This window comes from Prionailurus bengalensis, chromosome A2 (genome assembly GCF_016509475.1).
Source record: "Prionailurus bengalensis isolate Pbe53 chromosome A2, Fcat_Pben_1.1_paternal_pri, whole genome shotgun sequence".
NCBI lineage: Eukaryota > Metazoa > Chordata > Mammalia > Carnivora > Felidae > Prionailurus > Prionailurus bengalensis.
Window position 1 is genome coordinate 90164790 of NC_057348.1, and position 27264 is coordinate 90192053.

The window sequence follows — 27264 nt, forward strand, 5'->3', positions numbered from 1 at the left end:
ACTTTCAAGTAATGGCCTCTTAACATTTCAATGTATTTCTTTTCAATCATTTTTCTAGTACACACTTTAAATAGACCTTAGATTTTACTATTTACTCTATTTTCTGATTTTTTCATTAGCAATGTCTTCTGATTTTTCTATTATTATATTAAAAACATTTCCCCATCTAATTTTAATGACTCAATAATATATGGTATGCTTACAACATAATTTTACTTAATTATATCGCATTGTTGAAAATTTAGTTTTTCTCCTAAGTAACACTAAAGTTAACATATTTTTCCATAATTTCTCTCTTGACATCTTCATATTGTTTCCCTCATATAAATTCCCAGAAATAGAATTAATGGGTTGGAGAATAGGAACATTCAAAATTCTTGGAACATTGTCAAAGTGTTTTCCGTATGACTGTCATGTTTAATGCTTGTATAACATCTGCTTAGTAATGCTTTTAATGCTTGTATAACATCTGTAATAACATCTGATTAGTGCAGCATAACTTTCATAAACATCATCTATCGCCGGATTGACCATTTCAAATTCTGTTACCACAGAAAATGCTCTATGAACACCTTCATGGATAAACAGTAACTTGTCTCCAATTATAGGTAACTCTTAGGCAAACTTCCAATACATGAAGATTTACTTCTGCATTATCTCCTCTACGACTGTGTAAAACTCAGACTGACAAGACATGAATCTCAAAGTACTCCAAATCACACAATCAAGCTGGTCAAAGCACATCTATGTGAACCCCATGACTGGGTGACTACCTCATGAAACAGGCTGTTCCTGGGCCTCTCACTTAGGTCCCCGTTCTTTTCAATGCTACTCCTCTCAAAGATTGATACTGAACTGTCCAGACACAAAAATACACATCACCTTTTCATCTTTATTTTTGTATTGTATTTTTCACATTACTATTTGCTATTCTAATATCACATACTAATACAGCAGAGATGTCTATTTCTCAAATTAATAACTGAATATTCCTGAAAATTAGCAAAAATATAAATTTTAGCCTCTAAGTAAAGGAGGGAATAAGTGGCTACCAAGTAGTGTCATGAGAGTTAGACTAAATTCTCTAAAAGATCAAATAAAAGTTCCAGATAGGGTTGCCTGGGTGGCTCAGTCAGTTAAGCATCCAACTTCAGCTCAGGTCATGATCTCACGGTTCACTGGTTCGAACCCCATGTCGGGCTCTGAGCTGACAGCTCAGAGACTGGAGGCTGCTTCGGATTCTGTGTCTCCCTCACTCTCTGCCCTTCCCCCACTTGTATCCTGTCTCTCTCAAAAATAAATAAAAAACATTAAAAAAATTTTTTAAATGTTCCAGAAGATCTTTACAAATGAATACACACACACACACACACACACACACACACACACACACACACACCTATCAATGCTTTCATGAAATCATTCAATTCCCTGGCCTTCCCATCTTATTTTTCCTCCATAGGTCTTAACTTCCTCAACTTAGAATTCAATCCAGGATCAACATACACCTTCATGGTCAGGTAATAACTACTCTATTGTTTCTTCTTCTTAGGATAATTTCCTAGAAATGGGATTAGTAGTCAATAAAGAAAGTATTTCATAATGTTTAATATATATTAAGGCTTTTTCTTTCCCACTCTCACTCATGCTTAACCAACATTATTCAAAGACCTACGGCTTTTCAATCTTTGTGTTCATGTATTCACCTCACTTCCCACATCCCAAGTTTATTTATTGCAGATAGGTACTGATTTAAAACAGATGCAACTATAAAGAACTTTTTTATTTTTTTTAAAAATTTTTTTTCAACGTTTTTATTTATTTTTGGGACAGAGAGAGACAGAGCATGAACGGGGGAGGGGCAGAGAGAGAGGGAGACACAGAATCGGAAACAGGCTCCAGGCTCTGAGCCATCAGCCCAGAGCCTGACGCGGGGCTCGAACTCACGGACCGCGAGATCGTGACCTGGCTGAAGTCGGACGCTTAACCAACTGCGCCACCCAGGCGCCCCTAAAGAACTTTTTAAAAACAAAATACAAAATGGAGAAAAAGTGAGCTCATAAAAATTTCTAATGAGATGATAAAAGTAAAAGGATGTATTTTGGTGTAAAACTCTATTACTTGTGACACCTACTCCGAGCATCAAGTTCAAAAATAAACACAGGTGGAGCACCTGGGTGGCTTAGTCAGTTGAGCATCTGACTTTGGCTCAGGTCATGATCTCATGGTTTTTGAGTTCAAGCTCCAGACAGGGCTCACGGCTGTCAGCACAGAGCCCACTTCGGATCTTGTGTCCCATTATCTCTCTCTCTCTCTCTGCCCTCCCCCGCCTGTGTTCTCTTTCAAAAATAAACAAACATTTTTAAAAATACACACTTAGATACTGTCACTCATTCAACCAGCAAATATTGCAGAACAAATAGGTGCTAGCCTCTCTCGGGTCTTAAAATTGTAGAACAAATAAAATTTAGCCACCATCTTACATAGTATTCTGTCACACTTGCAAGTTTTCAATAAGTAGGGTTCATACATATTTTGTAGACACAGTCACAGATTTCACAGGGAAGGGGAATTAGAGATGATTTCACCTCTCAATACAGCTCAGTGCTGAGCCAAACTCAACAAATCCTGGCAGAAATGCTGTCATACTACTCTTCAAAATGGCAAATGACATAAGTTTTATTACATCCCTCAGTGATCTTATTCTGGTATTTATAACCATAAATGATGATCGTCAGTATCTACTTCAAAACTGACTCCAAAGAAATGCAAAATAGTTCATATTCTTACAGAAAAGTCAACTGGCTCTGACACATTTACTATTTTGATGTGAGGGCTGGAAGACAGACACGTAGCCAACTGATAGATTGAGGTTCCTCATACCCATATATGGTATGTTTCTTAGAGACCTGGGTCCAAGAGTCTCTATTACCCAAATACATTCATTAGGTAGGTGAATTCTGAACTCACCATTCATTCCGTCACACTTTGAATTCCCAACATTAAAGCAGGAAGTTTTCATGTTGCCAGGAAGGACATTCCACCATTTGTATTCAAACCCAAGCGCAGGCTCCATTCCAGCGGGACACGGCCTACATTCTACAAGAGACAGGTGAAATAAACAATTACAATTAAACCACATCTGGACATCTTCCTCTTCCTCTAAGGACTACTAAACTTTAATTAGCAAAAAGGGAAGTGGGAAGGAGAGATACTAGAGTGCCAATTCGCTTAAGAATTAATAACTTTCTCTAGGGGCGCGTGGGTGGCTGAGTGAGTTAAGCATCCAACTTCAGCTCAGGTCATGATCTCGCGGTTCATGAGTTCGAGCTCCACATCGGGCTCTCTGCTGACAGCATGGAGCCTGGAGCTTGCTTCAGATTCTGTGTCTCCCTCTCTTTCTGTTCCTCCCCTGTGTGTGCTCTCTCTCTCTCTCCCAAAAATAAATAAACATTAAAAAAAAAAAAAGAGTAACTTTGCCAAAGAAATCTGCAACAAAAAATATTTCTGCATGTAGTTTACCCTATACACTTGACTCGCATGAAAAAAGGAAAAGGATAAATATGAAATATTTTTAAATTACTTTTTCCTTAAATCTGAGAGTAACTGATAATATCAAATCACCCTCCACAAGAAGGGTAATCTGAAACTAGTTATCTTATATGTGACCTTAGAATCAGTTCCATCTACCTTGCAAGCAAGGAAATATTTCAACTTTCCTATTGTTTATTAAACTTAACAGAGTATTATACCATGTAATTATGGACTGATTACTTGAAATTCAAAATACTCACTATGTTGAAAACTGATCATAGTTGTTGAGAGATATGGAAAGAGGCAGGTTTATAAATAAACCTGATTTAAATTAACATCTGCAACAATGAAATGGAAGGATCCTTCCCAACCATTTCCAAATTTGCCCAACACACTTTGCATTAATCACATCAGTAGAGAGAAATATTTACTGAGCAAACACTTCTTGATACCAAAGTACTACTATAGGACACATTTTTACATAACCTGGTCAGTGATAATGAGCTAGATATTATTATGCACAATTTTACAGATGGGAAAATTGAGGTTCAAAGGTTTAAGTAACTGGGGTGCCTGGATGGCTCAGTCCGTTAAGTGTCCAACTCTAGATTTCAGCTCAGGTCATGATCTCACGGTCCCTGAGTTTGAGCCCTGTGATGGGCTCTGTGCTGCTGGTACAGAGCCTGCCTGGGATTCTCCCTCTCTCTCGCTCTCTACTCCTTCCCCACTTGTGCTTTCTCTATCTCTCAAAATAAGTAAACTTAAAAAAAAAAAGGTTTAAGTAACTTAGATCAATCATACTAAATGTCACCTATAGGATGTGGATTCAAAATGAAGTCAATTAGACTCCTGAGTCCTTCTTATGCTATCTATCACAGGCTCTAGATAGTAAATATATGGCATGGCTATATTCAAGTGAGATGGCTATAACTGAAATGCATTTTAATTTTTATCTATGAAAATTAAAACAAACTCTGTATACTATTTTCTAAATTATTTGATATACACTAAAACTTTCCCAACTGTACACTCTGAAACAACTTAGAGACTATTTTCACTGCCATGTGATCAAGCAATTTTTGCTATTATTATAGCACAAAATGTAAATTAGAGGAGGTTATGTTTTATGCTTGCATTCACATATGTGTACACTCTCACCAAAAAATGAGTGCTTATCCTTAATCAGTTAATATGGTGGAATTTTTATCAATATCAAAGGAAGAGTCATCCCATTAAGAGAATATTACACATATTACACAAGATGCCCCTAGAAAGCTATCCTTGGTATGCTAAAGAAGACCTCATCTCCTAATTCATTATAATATTTCTCAACTCTCCTGAGATAAGTATGTTTTATAAGTCTTCCATAAAAACAGTTAACAAGGTCACAATAGTCCAGCAAGATTATTTGGCTAAAGGTCCAATTCTTTGACCAATTGGCATCCTACCCTTTGTTCCATCCGAAAATGTTCCAGGAGGGCAGGGATGGCAAGAAGATGATCCATTGTTATAAAAGCCAGGGTTGCAAGGTGGACAATCCTTCTTCTCTCCAGAAGGGGGCAATCTAATAGCATCCGTGACATCCTCCCGGCAGATTTTGGGCTCTATCCACTTGTACATAATTTGTGTCTGGGAGGGGGGGAAGGGGGAGGTAGGGAACAAAACAAAACAAAACTTGCAGGTGATATAAAATTGTATCTTTCCTTTAAATTTCCAATAACAAAAAGTGTTAAACATAAAGCCTAGGAAGAGTCACACAGTGATAGAAGGGCCAGCTGAAAAGAATCTAAAACATTAGTAACAAAATGAGACAAGAAAAACCTTTGGTGGGAGAATGACTGTTACTTCCAAATGTTTCACTATGAGCTACAGGTGGCCTTACCTCATTCATACAGCAAGTTCCTCATTGTGGAATTCCTCTTTAAAATATAGACACATGAGTATAACCCTTACTCTTCTAGCTACTCATTCACTCTATTCCATAACCAACATATGTTTCTATTCAGACACTACTTTTCTCATTTGGAGATCTCCACCACCCTCTTCCTTTCCCTCACCCCCCAGCACATAACACCAGGCTTAGCACAACGTGATCACAAAAGAACAGATTCATCTTTTTAAGAAGACTAGGGCATTTCACAAATACATGTGGTTGCTCTCTGAATCTTTGTCTACCTGATGTTAATCTTCAAGAGCCATACCTAAAATATTTCTAATTCTGGGCCCTGTTACAGGTACTTCTAACATTATGGCTAACACAGCCTCTACTTTAACAGACAGTAATCTTTTAGACCTCATCCTCTCATATTCTCTCTCACACATACATACACCCTTACACAGCACAAAATACAACAAAATAGCTGTAACTCAGCCAAACCCAGAAAGTTATGGTTATAAAATTACTCTCATTTTGAAACCAGAAATATTAAATGGGTTACCCATTCACAAACAAAATCAATATGCTCGGTAAAGGGGGAAAAAGGTATTCTAAATGCAAAGAGAAAAATCATTTCTTTCATAACTATAGTTTTTAAAAAGACACTCAGTTTCCTTCAATAGGTATATAATCCAGTGAATCTTTCTCCTTTAAAACAATTTTTGCAATAATAAGTCTAATACTGAAGCTGGAGAAACAAAATTAAAGGTACCTGTCTATGGTTATTTCCAGTTAATAAAAAATTATATAGCATATCCTTTAGACTACTCAGTTTTATTCTCAAGTATTCTCTTACGGAAGAGCAAATTACCTGATCTGAAGAAGGACGCTTAAGAAAAAGGTTTAAAAGGTAGCTGTCTCAACAGAACTGTAAATAACATGTTTTTCCTTTTACAACTCTCTCTTCCTGCATTCATTTTATGGCCCACATCATGATACAGTTTAACCAGCCACTGCACCCATATGCCTCCCTCTTCCCATCTGTAAAATGATGGCCGCTCCTGCTGAAACTTCCTCAACAGCTAAGATAATAAACTAGATCCTGTATCCCGCAGGGGTTCTCCACTCCCCTGAAAAAAGGGGGAGTCTAAAATTCTGAGAATATAAGCAAATGAAACATCATTATATTGGGGGATGGTCTTTTTCGAATTCTGGCTCAGCATGTATAGAAAACAAATTTTCAACCCAATCAATTCACAAATTCGCTGACCTATCTGGACATTCATTAAAATTCCATCACGTTAGGTATGACCTACCGCACTGTTGAAAATAGGTGGGTCCCACGTGAGAGGAGGGGTGGGGTGGTGCTAACCTGAGCATTCGCACTGATTTTGGGGGGCTCACCTCGTAATCCTCCCCACCACTTTGGGAGGTCAGTATTATTATCCTCAAGTTCGTAAATGAGGAAGCTGTGGATAAGAACCGTGAAACAACTTGCCCAAGAATTAGACACAGCTAGTTAACAGTAAAGTAACACTAGTCAAGAAGAGCCAGTTGGGTTAGGGTAAAAATAGTAAAATACGCAAATATATTTTTGACCAAGTCAGCTGACCACCTGCATTTCAATCCAAGCACAGTAAATGTTTAAAAATTAGAAAATGTGCACTATCTTTAAATGTAAACATTTAGAAGCCAAATTTCGAATGCTCTATAGGAAAAGTTTTGTTCACAAAGCCTCTTGCTTCACATGGCAGATTGATTCTGTGCCTCCCTTTCTAATGGGGACAGATGCTCTCAAGTGGAGCTGACTGGGGAAAGATAATAATTAATATAAATGATACCGAGTGCCAGACGGCTCACAGCACAGGTAAAAAACCAACAATCAACTCATTCTTTGGCAAGTTGAGACAAAATCATGAAACATTTTATAAAGAAAAAAACCCTCACAAAACAAAACTTATCAAACGGGCAGTAAGATTAGAGAAGATCTATAGTGTCTGACTATATTTATATTACGCAGGAATAAAATACATTTTAGAGAAACACATGGAGGTATCAATTCTCATGTCAAAATAAAATTCAAGACTGGGAAGACTAAATTTAGACAGATTTTGAGACTGGATTTGTCCACAGTTGTCAACTTTCTTCCTGCAAATGTCCCTGTACAGAAGCACCAGGGCTTGGTAGACTGGCTGAATTCATTAGAGCTAAATTCCATGGTCTTTAAAAGTCTATCAACCGCTACTCCAGCCTCACTGCCTTCTGCTCCTATGATGTTCTAACTTGTATGTTCCCAACTAGGCAGACTATTACTCTCCTTCCTGCCTTTTCCAACCTTCCATCTTTTCCAGGGGTGAGACACTGAGCCCTCATCACTTTGTCTCTCCAACATGCCCACACCATTCTGCCAAGTTGTGTCCATCCCCTCCTTCAAAGCCATGCTCTAAACTTGTATCAGGTAAAATTTCATGATAGTCTCCTTTAAAATATTTTTTTTCAACACCCACACACGCTCTCACCATGTGCCCAGCTCCCCAACTACATACCAGCATTCACCTGGATTCCTTATCTGTGAAAGTTCTAATGTTTTCTGTTTTCCCTTGTGGTTACGTCCTTGTCCCCTTTCTAAATGCATCCAAGCTTGGGTCCTCTTCTTCCTTTACGTGGAAGATACTCTGGGGATTGAACACTGTACCGGACGTTCTAGCTCCGGCTTTAGAAAATGTTCTAAAATTAGATTGGGGTGAAAATATTAAAAACACTGAACTAAGGCTTTAAATGGATACATTGTGTGATATGAGAATTCCATCTCAATAAAGCTGTTAAAAATATTTTAAAGAAGACTATCATGAAATTTTATTTTATACAGATTTAGAACTCTTTAATCACTGGGAAATGCCATGGTCTTTTCCCGTCATCCTAATTCAGAAACAGAGTTTCGAATTATATTTGACTTGCTTAAGCCATATAGGAAGGAAGGCAGTTATAAAACCCATATCCCTTTATACCCTATTTTTTAATGTCCCCTACATCTTACCCTTGCCATACGATTCACAAGTACTGAGTAAGAGACAGTGAGCATTTGGAATAACTTGGAACACTGAAGTTCATTAAAGGGCAAAGAAAATACTAGACAAATTCCACCAATTTCCTAGCCTCAGAGATGACTAAGTTGCACAGTCTAATGTCCCCTCTCAACAAGGCTTTCTTCTAAAACATCCTGTCCTGCCAGGCACCCTTCTAACCCTGGCAGCAAGTTTCCTCTATGACAAAACATCAGAACAGTATGTGTCAATGGAATTTACCTTCTATAAAGTCGCCCAAATTCTGCCTTATGGAATAACACAGAAAAGTCTATTTCTTCATTTCTAAGATTTCCCTCCTAATGCTTTAGCTTACTATTAAGGAAGTTTTCATTAAGTACCTACTGGAAGAAAGTACTGTGGGGAATTTAAATATTAATAAGATAAATTTTTTTCTCTGAAGGTGGCTACAGTCTAATAATGATAAGACAGGTTCACAAACTGCTGTAACATAAAAAAAAAGAAAAAGAAAAAGAAAATACTTGAAGAGAATACAAAAGCATTGGATTTGGAAACAAACATGATTAGAATTCCAGCCTTAAAACTTACTAGCTCTGGTTACCTATAACCTTACGGAAATTACTTTAACTTCACCAAGCCTCAGTTTTCTCATCTACAAACTGAGTATAATATGTCTAAATTGCATAGCTGTTGAGAAAAATAATTAGAGGCAATGTTTGAATACACATGCATGCACAGAGTGTGCACGCAATTGTGTAAATGACAGATGCTTCTGCTATTAATACCATCATTTCTATTACTATCATTATTGTCACCACCATCATTTGAAACATGAGATGTAATGGATATTCAAAGAGATGAAATCTCTTTGGGACAAGCAGAAAATGTCAGAAAGATGACCAAAATTCCTCCATCCCATGGTGTCTTTTCTTCAACTTGAAAAAATATTACCAGCAACTTCAACCATATTTCCTATCAAAGAGTTTAATATCCTGACCCCTCTACTTTAGATTCTGCCCATTTTGTCAAAATTATTTTGAGCCCTTTGCCAAGGACAGAACACAACTCTGTAACTCTGCTAATCATTCATTCACTTACTAATTCTCTTATTTATGAATTAATTCAAAACATGCTTCATTATCTTCTATATTCCAGGTACTCTACTAGGCTTAGAGATTTTTTTCTTTTTAAGTGATTAACAACACATTTCTGTCTACAGGAAGCTGAGAGTCCGGCGAAGAAAACAGTCAACTTTACAAGAACTGTGTTTGCAATCAAGTGAACTGATACCAAAACACTAGCAAACCTTCTATGACCACTGATGAAACTATCAGGAGAGGTATGCAAAAAATTCTGTGGCAATTCCCAGTATATGAAGACAACCTTGCCATGTCTATTCATGTTATTTAAGAGCAGAAGAGTTCTGTGAAACTGCACAGAATCACTCTCTTTTCAGTGTGGTAAGAGATATCATCTTTTCCTCTTTAGGAACTGACTTGTGTGACACTGAGAGGAAAAGGGAGTTATACAGTCCAGCTGCCCAGCCACAGGGATCAGTCAGTGAACGAAGCTGTCCAAACAGAGTATCCCACGCTAGTGGACAGAATGGCTGGTCTGAGGTTGGCTCACGATTCAAGCAGGACTAGTAAGAGTCTTTTCTGAAACTTGTTCAGTGCCTCCCTCTGATCAAAAGCTGTGAGGATGATAGTGGAGAAGCCAACAGGCATCTGGTACCACAGGAATGAGCTTGCCTCCGAAGGAAAGCAAACTGTGCCAAGAATACCAATGAGAAGATCAAGAGAAAAACGTCCTAATAAAGCTGTTGGCTCTGGGTTGAATTCCCAGTCACATGAGTCAAGAGGCTCCTGCCCTCTTCCACTCACCCCAAATGCTGAAAAGTATCTTTTAATTTCATCGACAGAATTGTCAATCATCTCCAAGTGTGGAAGCAAAACTGACACTTTGCTTTGCAACCCATTCAGAAGAAATGTGTATCGCATCCCATGGTCAGAGCATGGGAGGGAACTACCATTTACCCTGAGATAAAAGACCAAAAAAATAATAATAATAAAGTTACTCTATCTAGCTCTGTTACCCAAAATAAACAAAAGCTTAAGCCTTGTCTGTAAGTGGTTGACTCTCTAACAAAATCATCTCATCCCTCTAACTTCTGCAAGCAGACCTGGGACACCCTTTGTGGATAGGATAAACAAGTGGGGGACTGGTTTTTCAACTATGTACCTACTTACCTGAAAACTAAGTACCCTTCATATTTTGGGGAGTTTTTTTTCCCCATTAAATTTCTATTGCATTTTTTCTTTGGTAAGCCAGGTTCTAAAGTTTGGATTCTCTTTGAAATATTTTTGGCAAGTTCATGTTTTCTCTTTTCTAAGTACTTTTATATCTGAGACTTTAACACAAATAAGCACCAACACTTGGTCATTTGAGCTCACTGTTCAAGCACACTGAGGTCTCTCTAAATTTTACTTTTGTCATTCTCCCCAGCTTTACTGATTTACAGTTCAACACACTTATCCCTCATATCCTCATGTAAGTTGAGGATTTTTAAATCAAATGTTGAAAATAACTCACATGTACTCATATTCTTGTTGGTATGACATAGGATATATATAATTAGTTTGCTAAATTTATATTCCTACAGCCAATACATGATACCAACTACACTACCAGTTAATATCAACCACACTCCTAGTCGATATCCATTTATTAAGTCAGACGTTTACATACAGTTCCTCAGTTAGCCATATATCCTCTTAACCAGAACATTTAGTCCACAATTCCCTATATTAGCCATTGGAAGATCAGAGAAGCTGGTTCAAATATGTTGCTAAACATTACAAGATGCCTTCTCTCGATGACTACCTGGCCATTAGCAAGGTGAAGATGTTTTTAAGTTCAAATCTCCAGCAATGAATCTGTGCATGGGCTTGCATGCAGCCATATGAGTATATCTCAATATATTTAAAAAAATGGGCTCTGAACATTTTGAAAACAAAACATACACAAAAATTTCAAGTTAATTCACCACTATGAAACCTCCCTCTTCTGGCATGAAACTATGCCATTAGCTGCAGCTAATGCAACCCCCTACCCACATCCCCACACTCCATTCTCACTCATATCTCTTTAGTTCTTCAGACACACCATGCTCCCTCCTACATCAGATCTTCACCAATCTGCTCCTCTTCCCAAAATGCTCTTCTTCCATACCTGGGCCTGAGGTTTCATACAGTTCTGAAGCCTTCTCAGGCTGGATCAGATCCCCATAAAACTCAAACTTCTCTTCCTGTAGCACTAATCACAATTGGAAATGATAGCTGTTTTTGTTTTTGTTTTTTTTGACAGACTATCTCTATTCCACTGAAATCCAGACCAGTGGTTCTCAACCTGCTGAGATCCTAGACCAGAAGAATCAGAATTACCTGGGAACTTCTTAGAAATATAAATTCTCTTGTGGCACCTGGGTGGCTCAGTCAGTTGAGCATCCAACTCTTGGTTTCGGCTCACGTAATGGTCTCACGGTTTCAGGAGTTTGAGCCTAGTGTCAGGATCTGTGCTGGCAGTGTGGAGCCTGCTTGGGATTCTCTCTCTCCCTCTCTCTCTCTCTGCCCCTCTCAAAAATAAACAAATAAACTTAAAAAAAAAGTAAATAAAATAAAAAAAAGATACATATAAATTCTCAGGTCCCACCCCAGATCGGCTGAAACAGAAAATCTGGGATGGGAACCTCAAGGTGAGTCTGATGCACACAAAAAAGTTGACAACCACTGCCCTACAATCCAGGAAGACATTTACCTTCTTCTTCTGCCTGTCCCTGGCTCTGCCCTCATCACCCAGCACTCTGTATATAACCAGTGCTCAGTGAAGATTCACTGAATAAATGAATGAATGGACATTCCACATTTTTCATGATGTTAATCAGTCTCTCAATCAGGATTAGAACGGTTTCAGTTACTAATTAAAATATTTCTGAAAAATGTTCCATATTGGAAGGAAGCAATCAAATAACTAAACTTCAGAATGAATACAGAAACCTGGGCATTTCTACGTCATATAAATTATCATGTCCAAAAGTCTGTATACATCAGTAGCTGCTTTCCTTGAGGATCCTCTCCACACAAGGGGAAAATAAGATCAAAGAGAATACGACAGGACAAAAAGAGCCACAGTCATTGAACGACCTGAAAACATCACTAAACCACCAGCAAATCACCAGGATGAGCCAAGCAAGAATAAAATAACTTTTCTATTTTTAAAAACACTTTATATATTTATTTTGAGAGAGAGAGCACAAGTGTGCAAGTGCAAGTGGGGTAGAGGGAGAGAGGGAGAGAGAAAATCCCAAGCAGGCTCCACACTTTCAGTGGGAGCCCAATGCAGGGGCTTTAACTCATGAACCGTGAGATCATGACGTGAGTTGAAATCAAGAGTTGGATGCATAACCGACTGAGCCACCCAGGTGCCCCTAAAATACCTTTTTAAAAGATGAAACCAGAACAAATGAAAATGTTGAAACAAAAAACAAAAAAAAAAAAGAAAAATTCAAATTCACATGTGCAATCTTTATTTCCCCACCAATTAACTAATTGTACCTGTTAATTAAGTTCCTTTTGGTTTTTGTTTACTTCTGAAGCGAGACATTGTTATTTTGAAATAAGTCTCAAATCACTTTTTAAAGATTCACTGGGTTTATGGAGTGCTAGTACAATGTGTTGTTCTACACTGAGAACATGTTCAGGGGTTACCCAGACTCAACAAAGAAAGCAATTTGTGTGAATGTGTAAACACAACATGCCTATGGGGGCATGCATATGTGTGCACAGATGTGTGTGTGTGTGTTCCGTGCATTCTACATTTAATGTATAGCTTTACTTCCTTTTGGCCCAGGTCAACTAAATCTTGTCACAGTATTCACTGACACAAAAAACTACTTGTTGACATAATAAAAACAGCACTTTTAAATATTTTCATTATAGCCAAGACTAGAACCATTTGTGGATCTCATTCACATAAGCTTCAGTAATGCTGAATTAGTGATGACTATACATACAATAAAGTAAATTCAATTCACCTTACTTAAATAAGTCAAGTTTAGTTTTAAAAAATTTAGTTAAGTGCCATTATTTCAAATTACTTTCAACATACATGTAGTTCTCTACATGTATTTTCTAAATGGAAATACCCTTTGTTTGGCCACTATTATAGGGCCATCAAGATATTACTTTATAATTCCTTCTAATTTAAGGGTTGTTTGAGTTACTGTCCTTATTAAAAATAATACATATACTTATTAAAAATAATACATATAATTATTAATATTTTCCACTAATTTAGGGGTGCCTGGGTGGCTCAGTTGGGTGAGCATCTGACTCTTGATTTTGGCTCAGGTCATGATTTTGCAGTTCAAGGAATCAAGCCCCACGATGGGCTCTGTGCTGACAGTGTGAAGCCTGCTAGGGATTCTCTCTCTGCCCCCTGCCCCGCTCATTTTCTCTCCCCATCTCTCTCTCTCTCTCTCTCTCTCTCTCTCTCTCCCTCTCCCTCTCCCTCTGCCCCTCTCCCCTGCTTGCACTCTCTCTCTAAAATAAATGTGTAAAAAAATTAATTAAATGCCATTATTTCAAAGATGTAAACACAAAGAAAATGCTGCATTGCAGCCACTTGAATCCGCTTCTCCGAGACATAAGCTAATACAGTCTAACTGTAATAAAGAGAACAGGACATCAACTGCAGGGTTCATGTATGCATTCTTCCTCTGGCTAAGTGCCGTCTGTATGGTAATTACTTGGCGTTTTCTAAATGCAATTACATAATAATCTGCCATAACTGAATGTGCCTATGGCTGCATGGCTTTTATTGATCAAACCTACTGAGGAACCAAATAAGATGCTTCCATCCTGGGAGTCATAGTACACGTTTTAAAGGTTGTGCTCCCCCTGATCCTTTAAAAAAAAAATTCCTGTTAAGAATAGCAATAATTTATTGAGCACTCACTAGGTGCCAGACACTATGCTAAGAACTTTAAAGTGAATATCTCATGCATTCTCTGAGTGCCCTTATGAGGTACAATGGAATCAGCCCCATTGTATAGATGGAAAAAAAAAAAAAAACAGACTTAGAGCAAGTAACCGGCCCACAGCACTAATAAGTAATAGTGTGAAATCAAAGCCAGGACACCAGGATTCAAAATCTACATTTTTAAACTTCTGCCATACCACTTACAGACATGTGTTACAAATCAACTCATTTAAGTCTCTCACCAACAAAGTAGAGTCTGCTCAAATTGGGAAGAGGGTTGGATTAAAACGGAATGCAGGTGACTGAATACAGCCTGTATACCTTTCCTTCTTCATCGCATGGAGTATGAATCTGGAAATAGTCTTTTGTGGTACAGGGAGGTCGCTCCATACATTCGCTGGACCCTTCCTCTGCAACATAAAAATGCATTCCAGAAATGAGTCATGTATGTTGTGACTCTCAGTAAAAGCAAAAATCAAAGCAAAACAAAAAAAAGCAGACAACTAAAAATTAAAAATAACCTTCCTCACTAAAGGAATTTAGGAAGAGCTAGCTAGACCTAAGGAAAATAAAGGCCTGTATTTTTATTTACCCTGGAGCAATACATGTTTCCATGATACACAAGAAACATATAATTTTCCCAAGAAGACATTAGATTTCTTCCATTATTATCTGAACACTGTAAATCTGCAACAAATTAAAATTTTCTAAGTACATCTCTATGCCAACAAATCATGTAAAATTACAATCTGATTTTTTTTTTAGATTAGTATAAATATATCCAAAGTAATTCCCTGTAGGGTGCAGAACAGAAAAAATTACAAATGGAAAAGTCATGCACAAAGGGCAATAAGTCGTATTTTATCCATCCAATACTGATTCACTTTAGCACTTGGTTCCTGGCACACTGTTCCCACATTTTATGTGTGACCTCTGGCTCATGACTCTACACTGTAAACAAACATAATTTTAGAGAGAAAGAACAAAGACCATTAACTGGCAAAGACCAATCCTACCTGAAAACTGGGACTCCTCTTCACACTTGATGCATTCTTTGGCTCCTTTCTCAGAGTAGGTGTTTCTGGGACAGACTTGGCAGATGAACGAGCCTGGTTTGTTGCTGAAGGTTCCTGGCTTGCACGGAAAGCATTCTGATGTGTATGCCACCCCTGTGTGGTAATGAAAACCAGAGCATGGGAGGGAGGACCCACGAGCAACAAGCAGATCAGCACCTTCTTGCTGCTTCTACCAGAAGTGAAAGAAGTAGTAATAGTGAGCCGGGATCCTTTATCCCATTCATGCAACAGCAACGAAGTATTTACCATGTGCAAAAAACTGGGATAGAAACTATCCTATGCATCCTAAGTAGAGCAGACACTTAAACAAGAGATTGAGATTTCACAGAGGTATACTCAATTATCAACTGAGTCGTCAAAAAGAACAATTCCACTAACTCTAAGCTCTCTATGAGGCTACTTTTCTCTGACCTTTATGGCCACCTGTTCCCTTTCCTCCACTGATCATTAAGTCACAGGCAAGACGTAACAGACCCTAGGGGAAATGGCCTTTTCTTCTGGCTTGTAATTCCAGCCTTTGCCAGCAGATGTCCCCATGACTAATGAGTTAGTGTCACAGGAACCAGTACAGAAAGTAATAAAATAGAAGCCATTAATAAAGGAGAATCACTGCTTTAATTAAAAGTAGCCCTAATTGAGAATGAACTATTCCAGGGTTTATTGGCTTCTCTCCTGGGCCAGAAAACACCTGACTGGTTCAGAGAGGCATAAGAGGTTTAGGAGACAGTCAGGCAGAGAAGTTTATGTTATTGTTATTTCTACAGATATAACTGTGAGCTGTTATATCCCAGTGAGCTCCATGCCTGGCACAATAGACATCTGTTGAATGAAGAATAGGTTCTTATTAACAAGGATCATTTTATTTTACTTAAAGACACCAAATTGTTATCATACTTATTTTTTCACAGAGATTAAATTTAGTTTACAGGTATAAAAACACCAGTCAACTTGTCCAAAAAAGTGGTCTTTAGACATGTATCCTACCCCATAATCCCTTCAGACATCCAAACCAAACATTTAGCCAATGTTTTAACTAACTCTAAAATGTGATGTGTGATCACTAGAACAGATTGCTATAAAATACCTTCAATTGTGATATTTTTTACCAAAACAGGCTTGACTGCCTTAGAACCCATTAGGATGCCGGTAGTTCTCCAGTACAGTATGTTGGTGCCTGACTTCAGCATTACCTGTAAAGAGGAAGACAGGGCACTCACATCAGATAAACCAGGCTCCTTCAACCATACCTGAAAGCTGATCCCGTATACACTTTTCAAGACATTTTTATGAAACACCATTAATTGGGAACCTACAACCTTAAGTCTACTGCAAATTCAGACCTAAGATCTGTTGTGACCACATTCTCTTAAAAAAAAAAAACAGTTTGCCAATCCAAAAAAATATGCCAGTAAAGAAGGAAAAGAAAATTCTTTAAGTCTGAACAAAAAGAGAAAATGATTTTTAAACCATGTGCATGAAGTCTTGGCTCATAATTAAAAGGTGCTCATTCTAGACAGTAAAAAGACACACAGCCCAGTGTTTATTGACTGCCACTATTCACAAGCAGATCTTTGGGCTCTGAAAACAAAAAGGCAACAGAATGAGTTTGCTTCCTTCTAAAATTATTTAATAGGGGTGCCTGGGCGACTCAGTGGGTTAAGCGTCCAACTCTTGGTTTCAGCTCAGGTCAAGATCTCACAGTTCTGGGTTTGAGCCCCACATTAGTCTCCACGCTGACAGTGCAGAGCTTGCTTGGGATTCTCTCTCTCCCCACCCCCCCCTTCTGACTCTCCCCTGCTTGCACCTTCTCACTCTCTCTCAAAATAAATAAACTTAAAAGCAATATTTCAAAATAAATAAAGAGAAATAAAATTATTTAAGAAACGATACTCCAACAGCAACCAGAGAAAAATAGGACTGTTGTAAAATAACATGATTTAAATGTGTATCTCCAGCACTTAAATGATCAGTATATCTAATATTTGCTTCCTTTGCTACCAGCACATTGTTCTTTTTACATATCAAATGACTTTTCTGATAAATCTCATGCCGTTTCTGTCAAAGGAACTGATATAAGAGTTCCTTGCTTTCTCATTTGCCACTTTTATTCTTCTGTGTAGTCTCTGGCTGGCCAGGTCCAAGCTCCATAAAATTAAAACATGTATTTCACAATGCCAGAGATTCAGCAAAGTTATACATTACATACTTTCCCCTGGGTTAAGTGAAGAAAGCATATTTGTTGCCAAGGGTTACTTGTACCTTCAAAACGCAGCTTAATGAATGCTTAGACAAATGGATCTTAAGTGGTTCTATTACCACTTCCAGGCATACAGATCAAAAATAGTCAGAGAGGGTACACTGTATGAATCACTCAAGGATGGGGCACCTGCTATAACGGAAAGGTGAGGGTGGATGGTCACTTATGGACATAGAGCTTAGTCTACACTGCAGGTACCACATGAGGTCTTTCCTGTATAACATCTCATTTAACCCTGCAAGACTGCCCCATGTCTTCCGTGAAAACTCAGATTCAAAGAGATTAAGCCAATTACCTAAAGAGACACAACTACAGTAAGCCAGAGTTAGATTTTAAATCCATGCCTTACTCCAATGGGAGAGGGCCTCCAATAATACCAGATTCACGGACTGTGTTACCGGATCATTGCTTTCAAGCATTTGGAGTTGTACTGTGGAGAGTAGGTAGTAACTTTACCTAATGTGACCAGAGAGGGTAGAAGTTTGAGCAACAGGTGACAAATAGACAGGAAGCAGGTTTGGCTTCAAACACGGATGGATTTTGTGAGATGCAGTGCTGTCCAACAATGGAGTCAGTACAGCCCCCAACAAAACAAGTTTGAAAGTCACTTGTTGGAGACACTGCAGAGAAAGATGGAACAAAGGATCCATCCAGTGCCAAGAGCCACTGAACCTCTCCCACATGACAGGCACATATGAAAACTTACACACCCAGAGGTTCTGTGTATTAGTTTTCAATAGCCTTATTTCTTGTCAATGCCCCTTTGAAAAGGAGGAAAGTTGGAGTCTGACAGCAAAGAGAAGGGAAAGAAACCCAAAGAGAAAGGTAGGAAAAAAACACCCAGAAAGACCCTGTGCCCATGAAACTTTGAGGCAATTTCTTCCCTACCCAGAAATTGTCTAAATTAATGAACAATTTTTTTTTCATAAAATAAACTTCTTTATAAGATTGGGAAAAGGAAGGAGCAGAATGAGGGTTGGTGGGAGAGAAGAAGAACAAAGAGAGACTTACAGAATGAGAGCCCCATTCTCCATTGTCTGTGAGTTTTACCCACTTGTCTGCGGTGGTGTCCATCTCCTGGCACTGATCATTTTGAATCTATGGATGAAACACAATGGCCCCAGTAAAGCTTCGTGAATAATAGCTTTAATTAAAGGCACTACTCAGCACAAGACAGGCTGTAAGAGCTTCTTTCAATACATACTAAATAATGGCCGTGAGTAATTCTCAGCAAGTAAGCATAACCAAGGCCTCTGGAGCCCAAGTGACAACTGTTTACTGTGGTTCTAAGGAAAGCATCCTCATTATTGTAACAAAAGGGTTAAGAACAGAGAGGAGGGAAGGAGAGAGGATGAGAGCAGTCAACCCTGAAAATTCACAGAAAGGAGAAAAGTCATCACCAAAAACTTATCAAATGTGTCCAAAGCTTGCACTCACCATGCAGGCCCCAAAGTATAAAGTTTATTTTTATAAGATTTAGGGCAGTAATGTTTTAAATTAATAAATAAATGAAATCTGCTTTGTGTTCAGTTCCACAGGACTTATTCCAAAGTCCATACATAGGTAAGTGGCTACAGCCAAAGCCAAAGCCCTAAATTTTTTCGGGGGGTGGGGGGGGGGTGGGGGGAGGAGGATAAATGTTAATCATATGCCAAGCCAATTCAAATGACTACAGCTACTATCTTTAGCACCAACACTTTGTGTTTTCCAGACAACTCTTAAAAATGCCTCAGAGTTTGCACACTATTTTTCCAGGCTTGTGAAGAATACACAGACATCAAAAGGTTAGGCTATTTTGCAGTATTGCACACGAGTCAGCAACAGAGTAGGGTTAAAGGAAGAACTCATCCCCTCTACTTCTGCCAGAATTGCTATTTCTTTCGTCTCTACATCTTTGCCACTGTATTCACCTTCCAGACTAGTTTAAAAACAACATGAAAATGCACTCTGGGGGAGCCTGGGTGGCTCAGTGGGGTAAGTGTCCGACTTCAGATCAGATCATGATCTCACGGTTCATGTGTTTGAGCCCCACATCAGGCTCTGTGCTGAGAGCTCAGAGCTTGGAGCCTGCTTCGGATTCCGTGTCTCCCTCTCTCTCACCTCTCCCAGCTTATGCTCTCTCTGTCTCTCAATAAAAAATAAACTTAAGAAAATGATTTAAAAATGTACTCTGTAATAGATATTTCATAAAGGTTATTAACAGGAAAATAGATCATTTTAACATCTCAAAAGATCAGGGAATATCACCTACTGAGGCTATTTTTTTTTAACTAAATCTAATTGTCATATTTATACTATAAGCATAATGGCCATTCTAATGCAAGTGGTAAGCCATTTTTAAGCAGCTATGGACCCTAAATATACCTTTGATGATCAATGTTTGGAAAAGCTGAAAGCATTTTTTTTTCAGCTGAAATCAAACATCATGTGTTTTCAGGACATTCTACTGGCATTTTGAAATCTGATTTCTGTTCTTCATTCTAAAGGTAAGTAGTAAAGGTATGACCTTAGTCCAATCCCTTATTCTCTCTAGGCTTCAGTTTTGTCATTTAAAAAGAAGAGTAGAGGAGCTGACTAAAGTTCCCACATAGTTCTAAAATTACTTTATTGCTTTAAATTGTGTAATATCTCTGGGCGCCTGAGTGGCTCTGTCAGTTAAGCAACTGACTTCAGCTCAGGTCATGTTCTCACAGTTCGTGGGTTTGAGCCCTGCAGTGGGCTCTGTGCTGACAGCTCGGAGCCTGGAGCCTGCTTCAGATTCTGTGCCTCCCTCTCTCTCTGCCCCTCCCCCTCCTCGTGCTTTGTCTCTCTTGTCTCTCAAAAATAAATAAACGTTTAAAAAAATTTTAAATTGTGTAATGTCTCTAGGTACAAAGTGCATCTTTCAGTCTTGAGACATTTCCTTTCCATTAACCATGAGCATGACGACTTAAGTGTTGACTTTCTGAGTCAATAAACTCCCTATCAGGCTGAAACATCAATAAAAGAAGGAACATGAACTCACCACCCCTTCTCAGTCTATAACCAGAAGAACAAAGGGACCACTGAAAGGAAGTAATCAAACTTCATGCCTCAAGAGTACCTTTACTAACAACTCTCAAAGGACTTACTTGACAATACAAAAACTAAATGCTTATTCTAACAGTTACATAATTACCTTGCTTCTTAACTTTATTCCAGTTTTAGTAAGATTGCAAAAATGTCCCATGGAGTTGGGAATCATTTACTCTAAGAAGTGTTTTGCAAACAAAATGTAGCTTCAAAAGGAAATCTGTTTGAATGTTACTTAACATCTTAAAGTCATCAAAAGATTAGAACCAGGAGGCTCCTTAAAAGGTCTTGTCATACAATCCACTTGGCAAAAGGGAATGCTGAGGGCTGGAAAGTTAACTTTAATTGCCCGAAACACACAACCAGCCACTGTAGTTGGGGCCTGAGCCAGAATCTCTTGACTTCAAATCCAAGGCTCATACTTCAACAGCAAATATCTCTTCCTACCAAAAAACTTCTGACTAACAATTTCCATAATCAGGAGCAATATAAATTTGTTTTAGCATTACTAGCACATAGGCTCCTGAGATTTGGACCACAGGAACATTTTGTAAGATATTTTTCCCACTTATATGTAGAACACAGATTTTTTTTTTTTTGGTTTTATAAGTCAATCCGAAAACATTTTCTCAAGCATCAGAGTGACTGACACAACAAATATTTCCTAGATTAGATACACTTTATATTAAATGTTTAAATAATTTTAGTGATAACAGCCTATTCTGTCAGACTATTATTTTATCCTATATTCCGTAAGGCTATTTCATCTCTTACCAGAGACATCAACTATCTCATCCACTGATGCCTTTAGATTGTACAAAATTGACAGAATCAGAAACATACAGCCACTTCTACTTTTATAATATTGCCCAAGTTTACACATAAATCAGTCAAATACTTGAAACTGCAAAGAGGAAAAAAAAACACAAAAATTGGTGAAAACATATGTTGAATAAAATCGCATCTGTAGTTATAAAAAAAAAATTAAAATGACTCTCGGTGAAGGTATTTTTCACACAAAAAGTCTAAATCAAATGCTCATCCAATGATCATAACCAAAAATGAAACAAGCCCAATGTTACTCGACAAGGTGAGAGTTCAGAGGTAACAATACTAACTAGAAAATAAAGTATTATAGAGAAATAAAAGGTTTTCTTTTCAGATCAAAAGGTTCAATTAACAGGAAAAAGTGAGGAGGCATACAATGCAATGGCAACAACTGATTAATGGAAATTTTACATGAATTTCCTCAAAAAGTGAATTCGAGAACATAAAAGGCCTTACAAAGAACTCAAAGAAGATGTTGTTGTCGACATACTGGTACTCAAAGAAGACATAACCCGACTTCTTAAGGTGCACAGCATAGATCAAAGATACTGTGCAGTCATCACGATTTGACTCTATGTAATTTCCACGAGGGACCCAAGAAGAGCTGTGGAAACAAAACCAACAGGCATTTTTACATTAGCATTCAGAAACCTCTTCTGTTCACAAGTTACCTAACTCAGTTTCAGAAGTGGTTCCATCGGCAAAGCACAGCAGAGAAGTCTCAAGCCTCTCTGGAACTCGAAGGCCAACACGTTACTGGGAAAAGGTTCATTTCTTATGGCACAGGACTTCCTAAATTTGTTAAGGTTATGTGATTCATTTGCTAGGAAACTATTTTCCCACCAAAAATTTGATTACTAAATAGATGACCACAAACTACAATCGTCTGAAGTAGAATTATTTTCTCAAACAACATCTCAAGTTTTATTTATAAACACATATACCTGGCAGGGGGATGAGGGAGTTCCTTGAGATGAAAGAAGGAATAGTACTAGTAAAAATCCATTTAAAGTGAATCTAGGTAAAATATAGATGACGGTTTCAGAGTATATAATAGGGGTAAGAGTCTGGTTGGAATTTTTGTTTTAAAAAAGTGAAAAATTAAGAAAACACACTGGTGAATAAAATGTAAGTTGTTGGGGCACCTGGGTAGCTCAGCCAGTTGGACATTTGGCTCTTGATTTTGGTTCAGGTCATGATCTTACAGTTCATGAGATTGAGCCCCGAGTTAGGCTCTGAACTGACAACACGGAGCCTGCTTGGGATTCTCTCTCTCCCTCTCTCTACCCCTTACATGCTCACACACACACATTCACTCTCTAAATTAAATAAATATATTAATTAATTAATTAAATTAAGTTGTAAATCTAACCCTAATTCTTAGATAAACCAATAATGAGTCACTTGTTGACTCTTTGGCCAAAAATATTTCTAACCAAAATGTATGAAAGCACAACTTAACACCCTTCTCTTCAGATGTAACTGTTTATATGGATAAGAATGAGATTTGGGCAAATTCTTTTCTTTCTTCTAACAGAAAAAAAATCTGAAGCCTGAGATTTCCAGATCCCAACATGACTCACTATTTGGTATTTGGATTTGCCCTTTCTCTTTAACTGTTAAACTAAAGAAAATACATGAGCCATGTTCAGGCACTGACAATACACAATGCAGGACTGAGATTCTTGAGAGCAAGAAAATGCCCAAACTGACCCTGACCTCACTTTTCAGGACACTTCCCAGACTGTGGCACCAGGAGACAGCACTCAAGCAGAGCACAGAGTCTCACTGAGCTGAGGAGCAGAGATGAGTCATTAGGGCAGCTGAAGCACTTGGAATTGATAGGCCTGAGAATCAGAGAACAGGGTGTCCAGAAGTCCATATGGAGTTTCTCTGGGCTTGGGACTGGAGTGTCCAGACATAGTAGAAAACAGCCACTGCAAAGCTGAGACATAATCACAGAGCTCACTTTAATGGGAGTCACTGGAGCTCCAGGTCAGCCAGAGAGGAGAAAACTTGATAACCATACTGGGCATTTATGGGAGACCCCAGAAGTGCCACATCTTGGAAAATAAGGGCCATGCCCTAAAGCATGTACTAGCAAACCTTTTCATAATGGGCCAGAGACTAAATATTGTTGGCTCTGTGGACCATCTGGTCCTTCCTGCAATACTTAATTCTGCTGTTGTAACTGAAAAGCGGCCACAGACAATGCATAAATAAATGAGTACAGCTGTCTTCCAATATAACTTTGTTTACAGAAACAAAGAGAGAGCCCAAAGGCCACAGTTTGCCAACTCCCTCACTAAAATAAAGGCCGTGACCTAGAACTAAGTGCAAAACTAATACAGAGCCACCCTAAAAAAGAATAAAACCAGGCCTGATGAGGTCAAAGTGCTCTTTCAGTACCTAAAATGCCTGCCAGAACATAATTCAGCACTCTTAAGATGAAGAAAAAAAATAATCCACATTCCCTACACCTTAACATTCACAATGCCCAAGATATAATAAAAATTTACTAGACATGCAAATAAGTGGGAAAATATGACCCTTAATGGAGAAAAAAGACAGGAAAAAAAAAACCCAGGCAAGTATTTAAGACAGTTCTTCCAAATACAGTCGACTATAAATAAAAGATGAATACAATAAGTGAAGGAATAAAGAATCTCGAGTATTTAAGGGAAATAAGAGCCATAAAATAAACTAGATGGAAATTCTAGAACTGAAAAATCATAACATGTAAAATTTTAAATTCACCAGATGGGCTCAGAGCAAGTTTGAGACTGAAAAAAGAAAAGAAAAAAGATAGTTAGTGATAGAGCAATAGAAATCATGCATTCTGAAATATGAGAGAAAAAAATTTGAAAAAAAATAAGGAGCCTCAGTGACCTTCAGACAATATCAAGTGGTCTAACCTATGTGTAATTGGAGTTAAAGAAACAGAAGAGGGAGAGAAAAAGGCAGAAAAACATTATTGGTGAAGTAACTGCTAAAATAATTGCTAAATCTGGTGACACTATCAACCTACAAATCCAAGAAGCTCACTAAACTTGAAGTAAATACAAGAATACCAATGCCAGATATGTCATAGTCAAACTGCTAAGTAGCAAAAATATGGAGAACATTTTATAAATAGAGAAATTAAGGCACTTTACATAGAAGGGAATTAATCATAAACAATACAGCTAACTTTTCATCACAAATAAGGGAGAGTTCAGAAGGTAGTAGAACATCTTTAAAGCAGAGAAAGAGAAAAGTAAAGTCAACAGTCCAATGTCCAAGAAAATATTCTTCAAAATGGAGGCAAAAAAAAAAAAAGAGAGAGAGAGAGGCTTTCTTTCTTTTAGGTAAAGAAAAGCTGAGAGAATTTGGGAGCAGCAGACCTATACTATGAGAAATGATAAAGAAAATTTCACTGGTTGAAAAAAATAATCCTAAACATTCAGATCTATATAAAGAAAGAAGGAGCAGCCATAACGGTGACTATGTAGACAAACATATAAAGCTATATTTTTTCATCTCTTTTTCTTTAACTTTTTTCCAATGTTTATTTATTTTTGAGAGAGGGAATCAGAGCATGAGCCGGGGAGGGACAGAAAGAGAGGGAGACTCAGAATCTGAAGCAGGCTCCGGGCTCTGAGCCATCAGGACAGAGCCCGATGTGGGGCTCAAACTCAAGAACCATGAGATCATGACCTGAGCCGAAGTTGGATGCTTAAGGGACTGAGCCACCCAGGTGCCCCTATGTTGTTTTTATCTCATTAGTTCTTTTAAAAACAACTGATTATTTAACATATGTTTCATTGTATTATAGGAATTATAAGATGTTTCTACATATAATGCAGGACAATAGCACACAGATGAGGGTATAATTGTAACCACACTGTCGTAAAGTTTTACATATTATGCAAAAGGTACAGTAATAAATACACTGTCAGAATGCATATTGTAAGGTATAGCCTTTGTAATCAAGGTTAGCAAAGACATCTGAAGATATAAAAAACATTGACCGTAACAGAAAAAAAACTGATAAATTGTACTTTCTCAAATTTCAAACTTTGGTTTATCGAAAGACACCATTAAGAAAATGAAAAGGCAGGGCGCCTGGGTGGCTCAGTCAGTTAAACATCCGACTTCAGCTCAGGTCATGATCTCACAGTTTGTGAGTTTGAGCGTCACATGGGGCTCTGTACTGACAGTGCAGAGCCTGCTTGGGATTCTCCCTCTCTCCCTCTCTATCCCTGCCCCACTTGCTCTCTCTCTCTCTCAAAATAAACTTTAAAAAAAATCAAAAAAAGAAAATAAAAGGCAAATGCCACCAACTGGGAGAAAACATCACACATACCTATATATATATATATATATATATATATATATATATATATATATTTGTGTATGCACGTATATATTAAGTTTTATATATATATATACATGACAAGAACTCATGTCTAGAATACACAAAGATCACATATAGCTCAATAATAAAATGACCCCAAAAATTAGAAAATGGGTAAAACATGTTGACATCTCACATACACACAAAAAAATAAAACACATGGACAATGAACATATGAAAAGTGTTCAAGGGAAATGCAAATTAAAACCACAAGGAGGTATCATTTCACATGCGTGCACACACATGCACGCATGCACACACACACACACACACACACACATAAATGGCTAAAACAAAACCTGACAAAACAAAATATTGGTAAATGTGTAGTGTAACTAGAATTCAAACACACACTGGAGTCTACAGTGATACAACCATTTTGGAAAGCTCTGACAATTCCTTATGAAGTTCAGCATACATCTATATGACCCAACCAATTAAAAAGAATTAAAGCAAGATTGGATGAATGGATAAAAGAAGGGAGGGAGGGAGATGATCATAACAATATCAGACTGAAATTCACATTGAGAAAATTACACAAGACAGTACATTGAAAAAGTTGTACTCATCATTAAACTTCTTTACTGAATAAACTACATATTCTAAGTAGAAAAAGAAGCGATGTCAACATCTCTTGCCCACTAAAACAAAGATCTGAGGTACCATAACATCCTACTAGTACCTTCCTCTAAAGAGCTCTTTTGTTTAAAAATATTAAATTACAGGGGCGCCTGGGTGGCGCAGTCGGTTGAGCGTCCGACTTCAGCCAGGTCGCGATCTCGCGGTCCGTGAGTTCAAGCCCCGCGTCAGGCTCTGGGCTGATGGCTCGGAGCCTGGAGCCTGTTTCCGATTCTGTGTCTCCCTCTCTCTCTGCCCCTCCCCCGTTCATGCTCTGTCTCTCTCTGTCCCAAAAATAAATTTAAAACGTTGAAAAAAATTAAAAAAAAATATTAAATTACATTTTAAAAATATATACACACATTTATACACATATGTATATACATGTATATATACATGTTTATGTATATGTGTGTACATATATACATACATACATATACACATATAAATATATATATATTTAGACGTTAATGATATCTAATGCCACAACTCTCTCTATATAATGAAATAATGATTATCAAAAGGGTAAAAATGTCACTTGGCAG

At 37.8% G+C, this 27264-nt stretch overlaps 1 protein-coding gene across 1 annotated transcript in view; it reads right to left on the bottom strand.

The window, feature by feature from the left end:
* The window catches only part of ELAPOR2 (endosome-lysosome associated apoptosis and autophagy regulator family member 2), a 179259-nt gene that overhangs the window by 41200 nt on the left and 110795 nt on the right, over positions 1-27264 (bottom strand). The window contains exons 4-10 of the mRNA XM_043588737.1: positions 22162-22309; positions 18838-18924; positions 16654-16759; positions 15510-15662; positions 14815-14903; positions 4983-5163; positions 2971-3099 (exon numbers count right to left, since the gene is read on the bottom strand). Coding sequence (XP_043444672.1) covers positions 2971-3099; positions 4983-5163; positions 14815-14903; positions 15510-15662; positions 16654-16759; positions 18838-18924; positions 22162-22309 — 893 coding nt within the window. The remainder of the gene's footprint in view (positions 1-2970; positions 3100-4982; positions 5164-14814; positions 14904-15509; positions 15663-16653; positions 16760-18837; positions 18925-22161; positions 22310-27264) is intronic.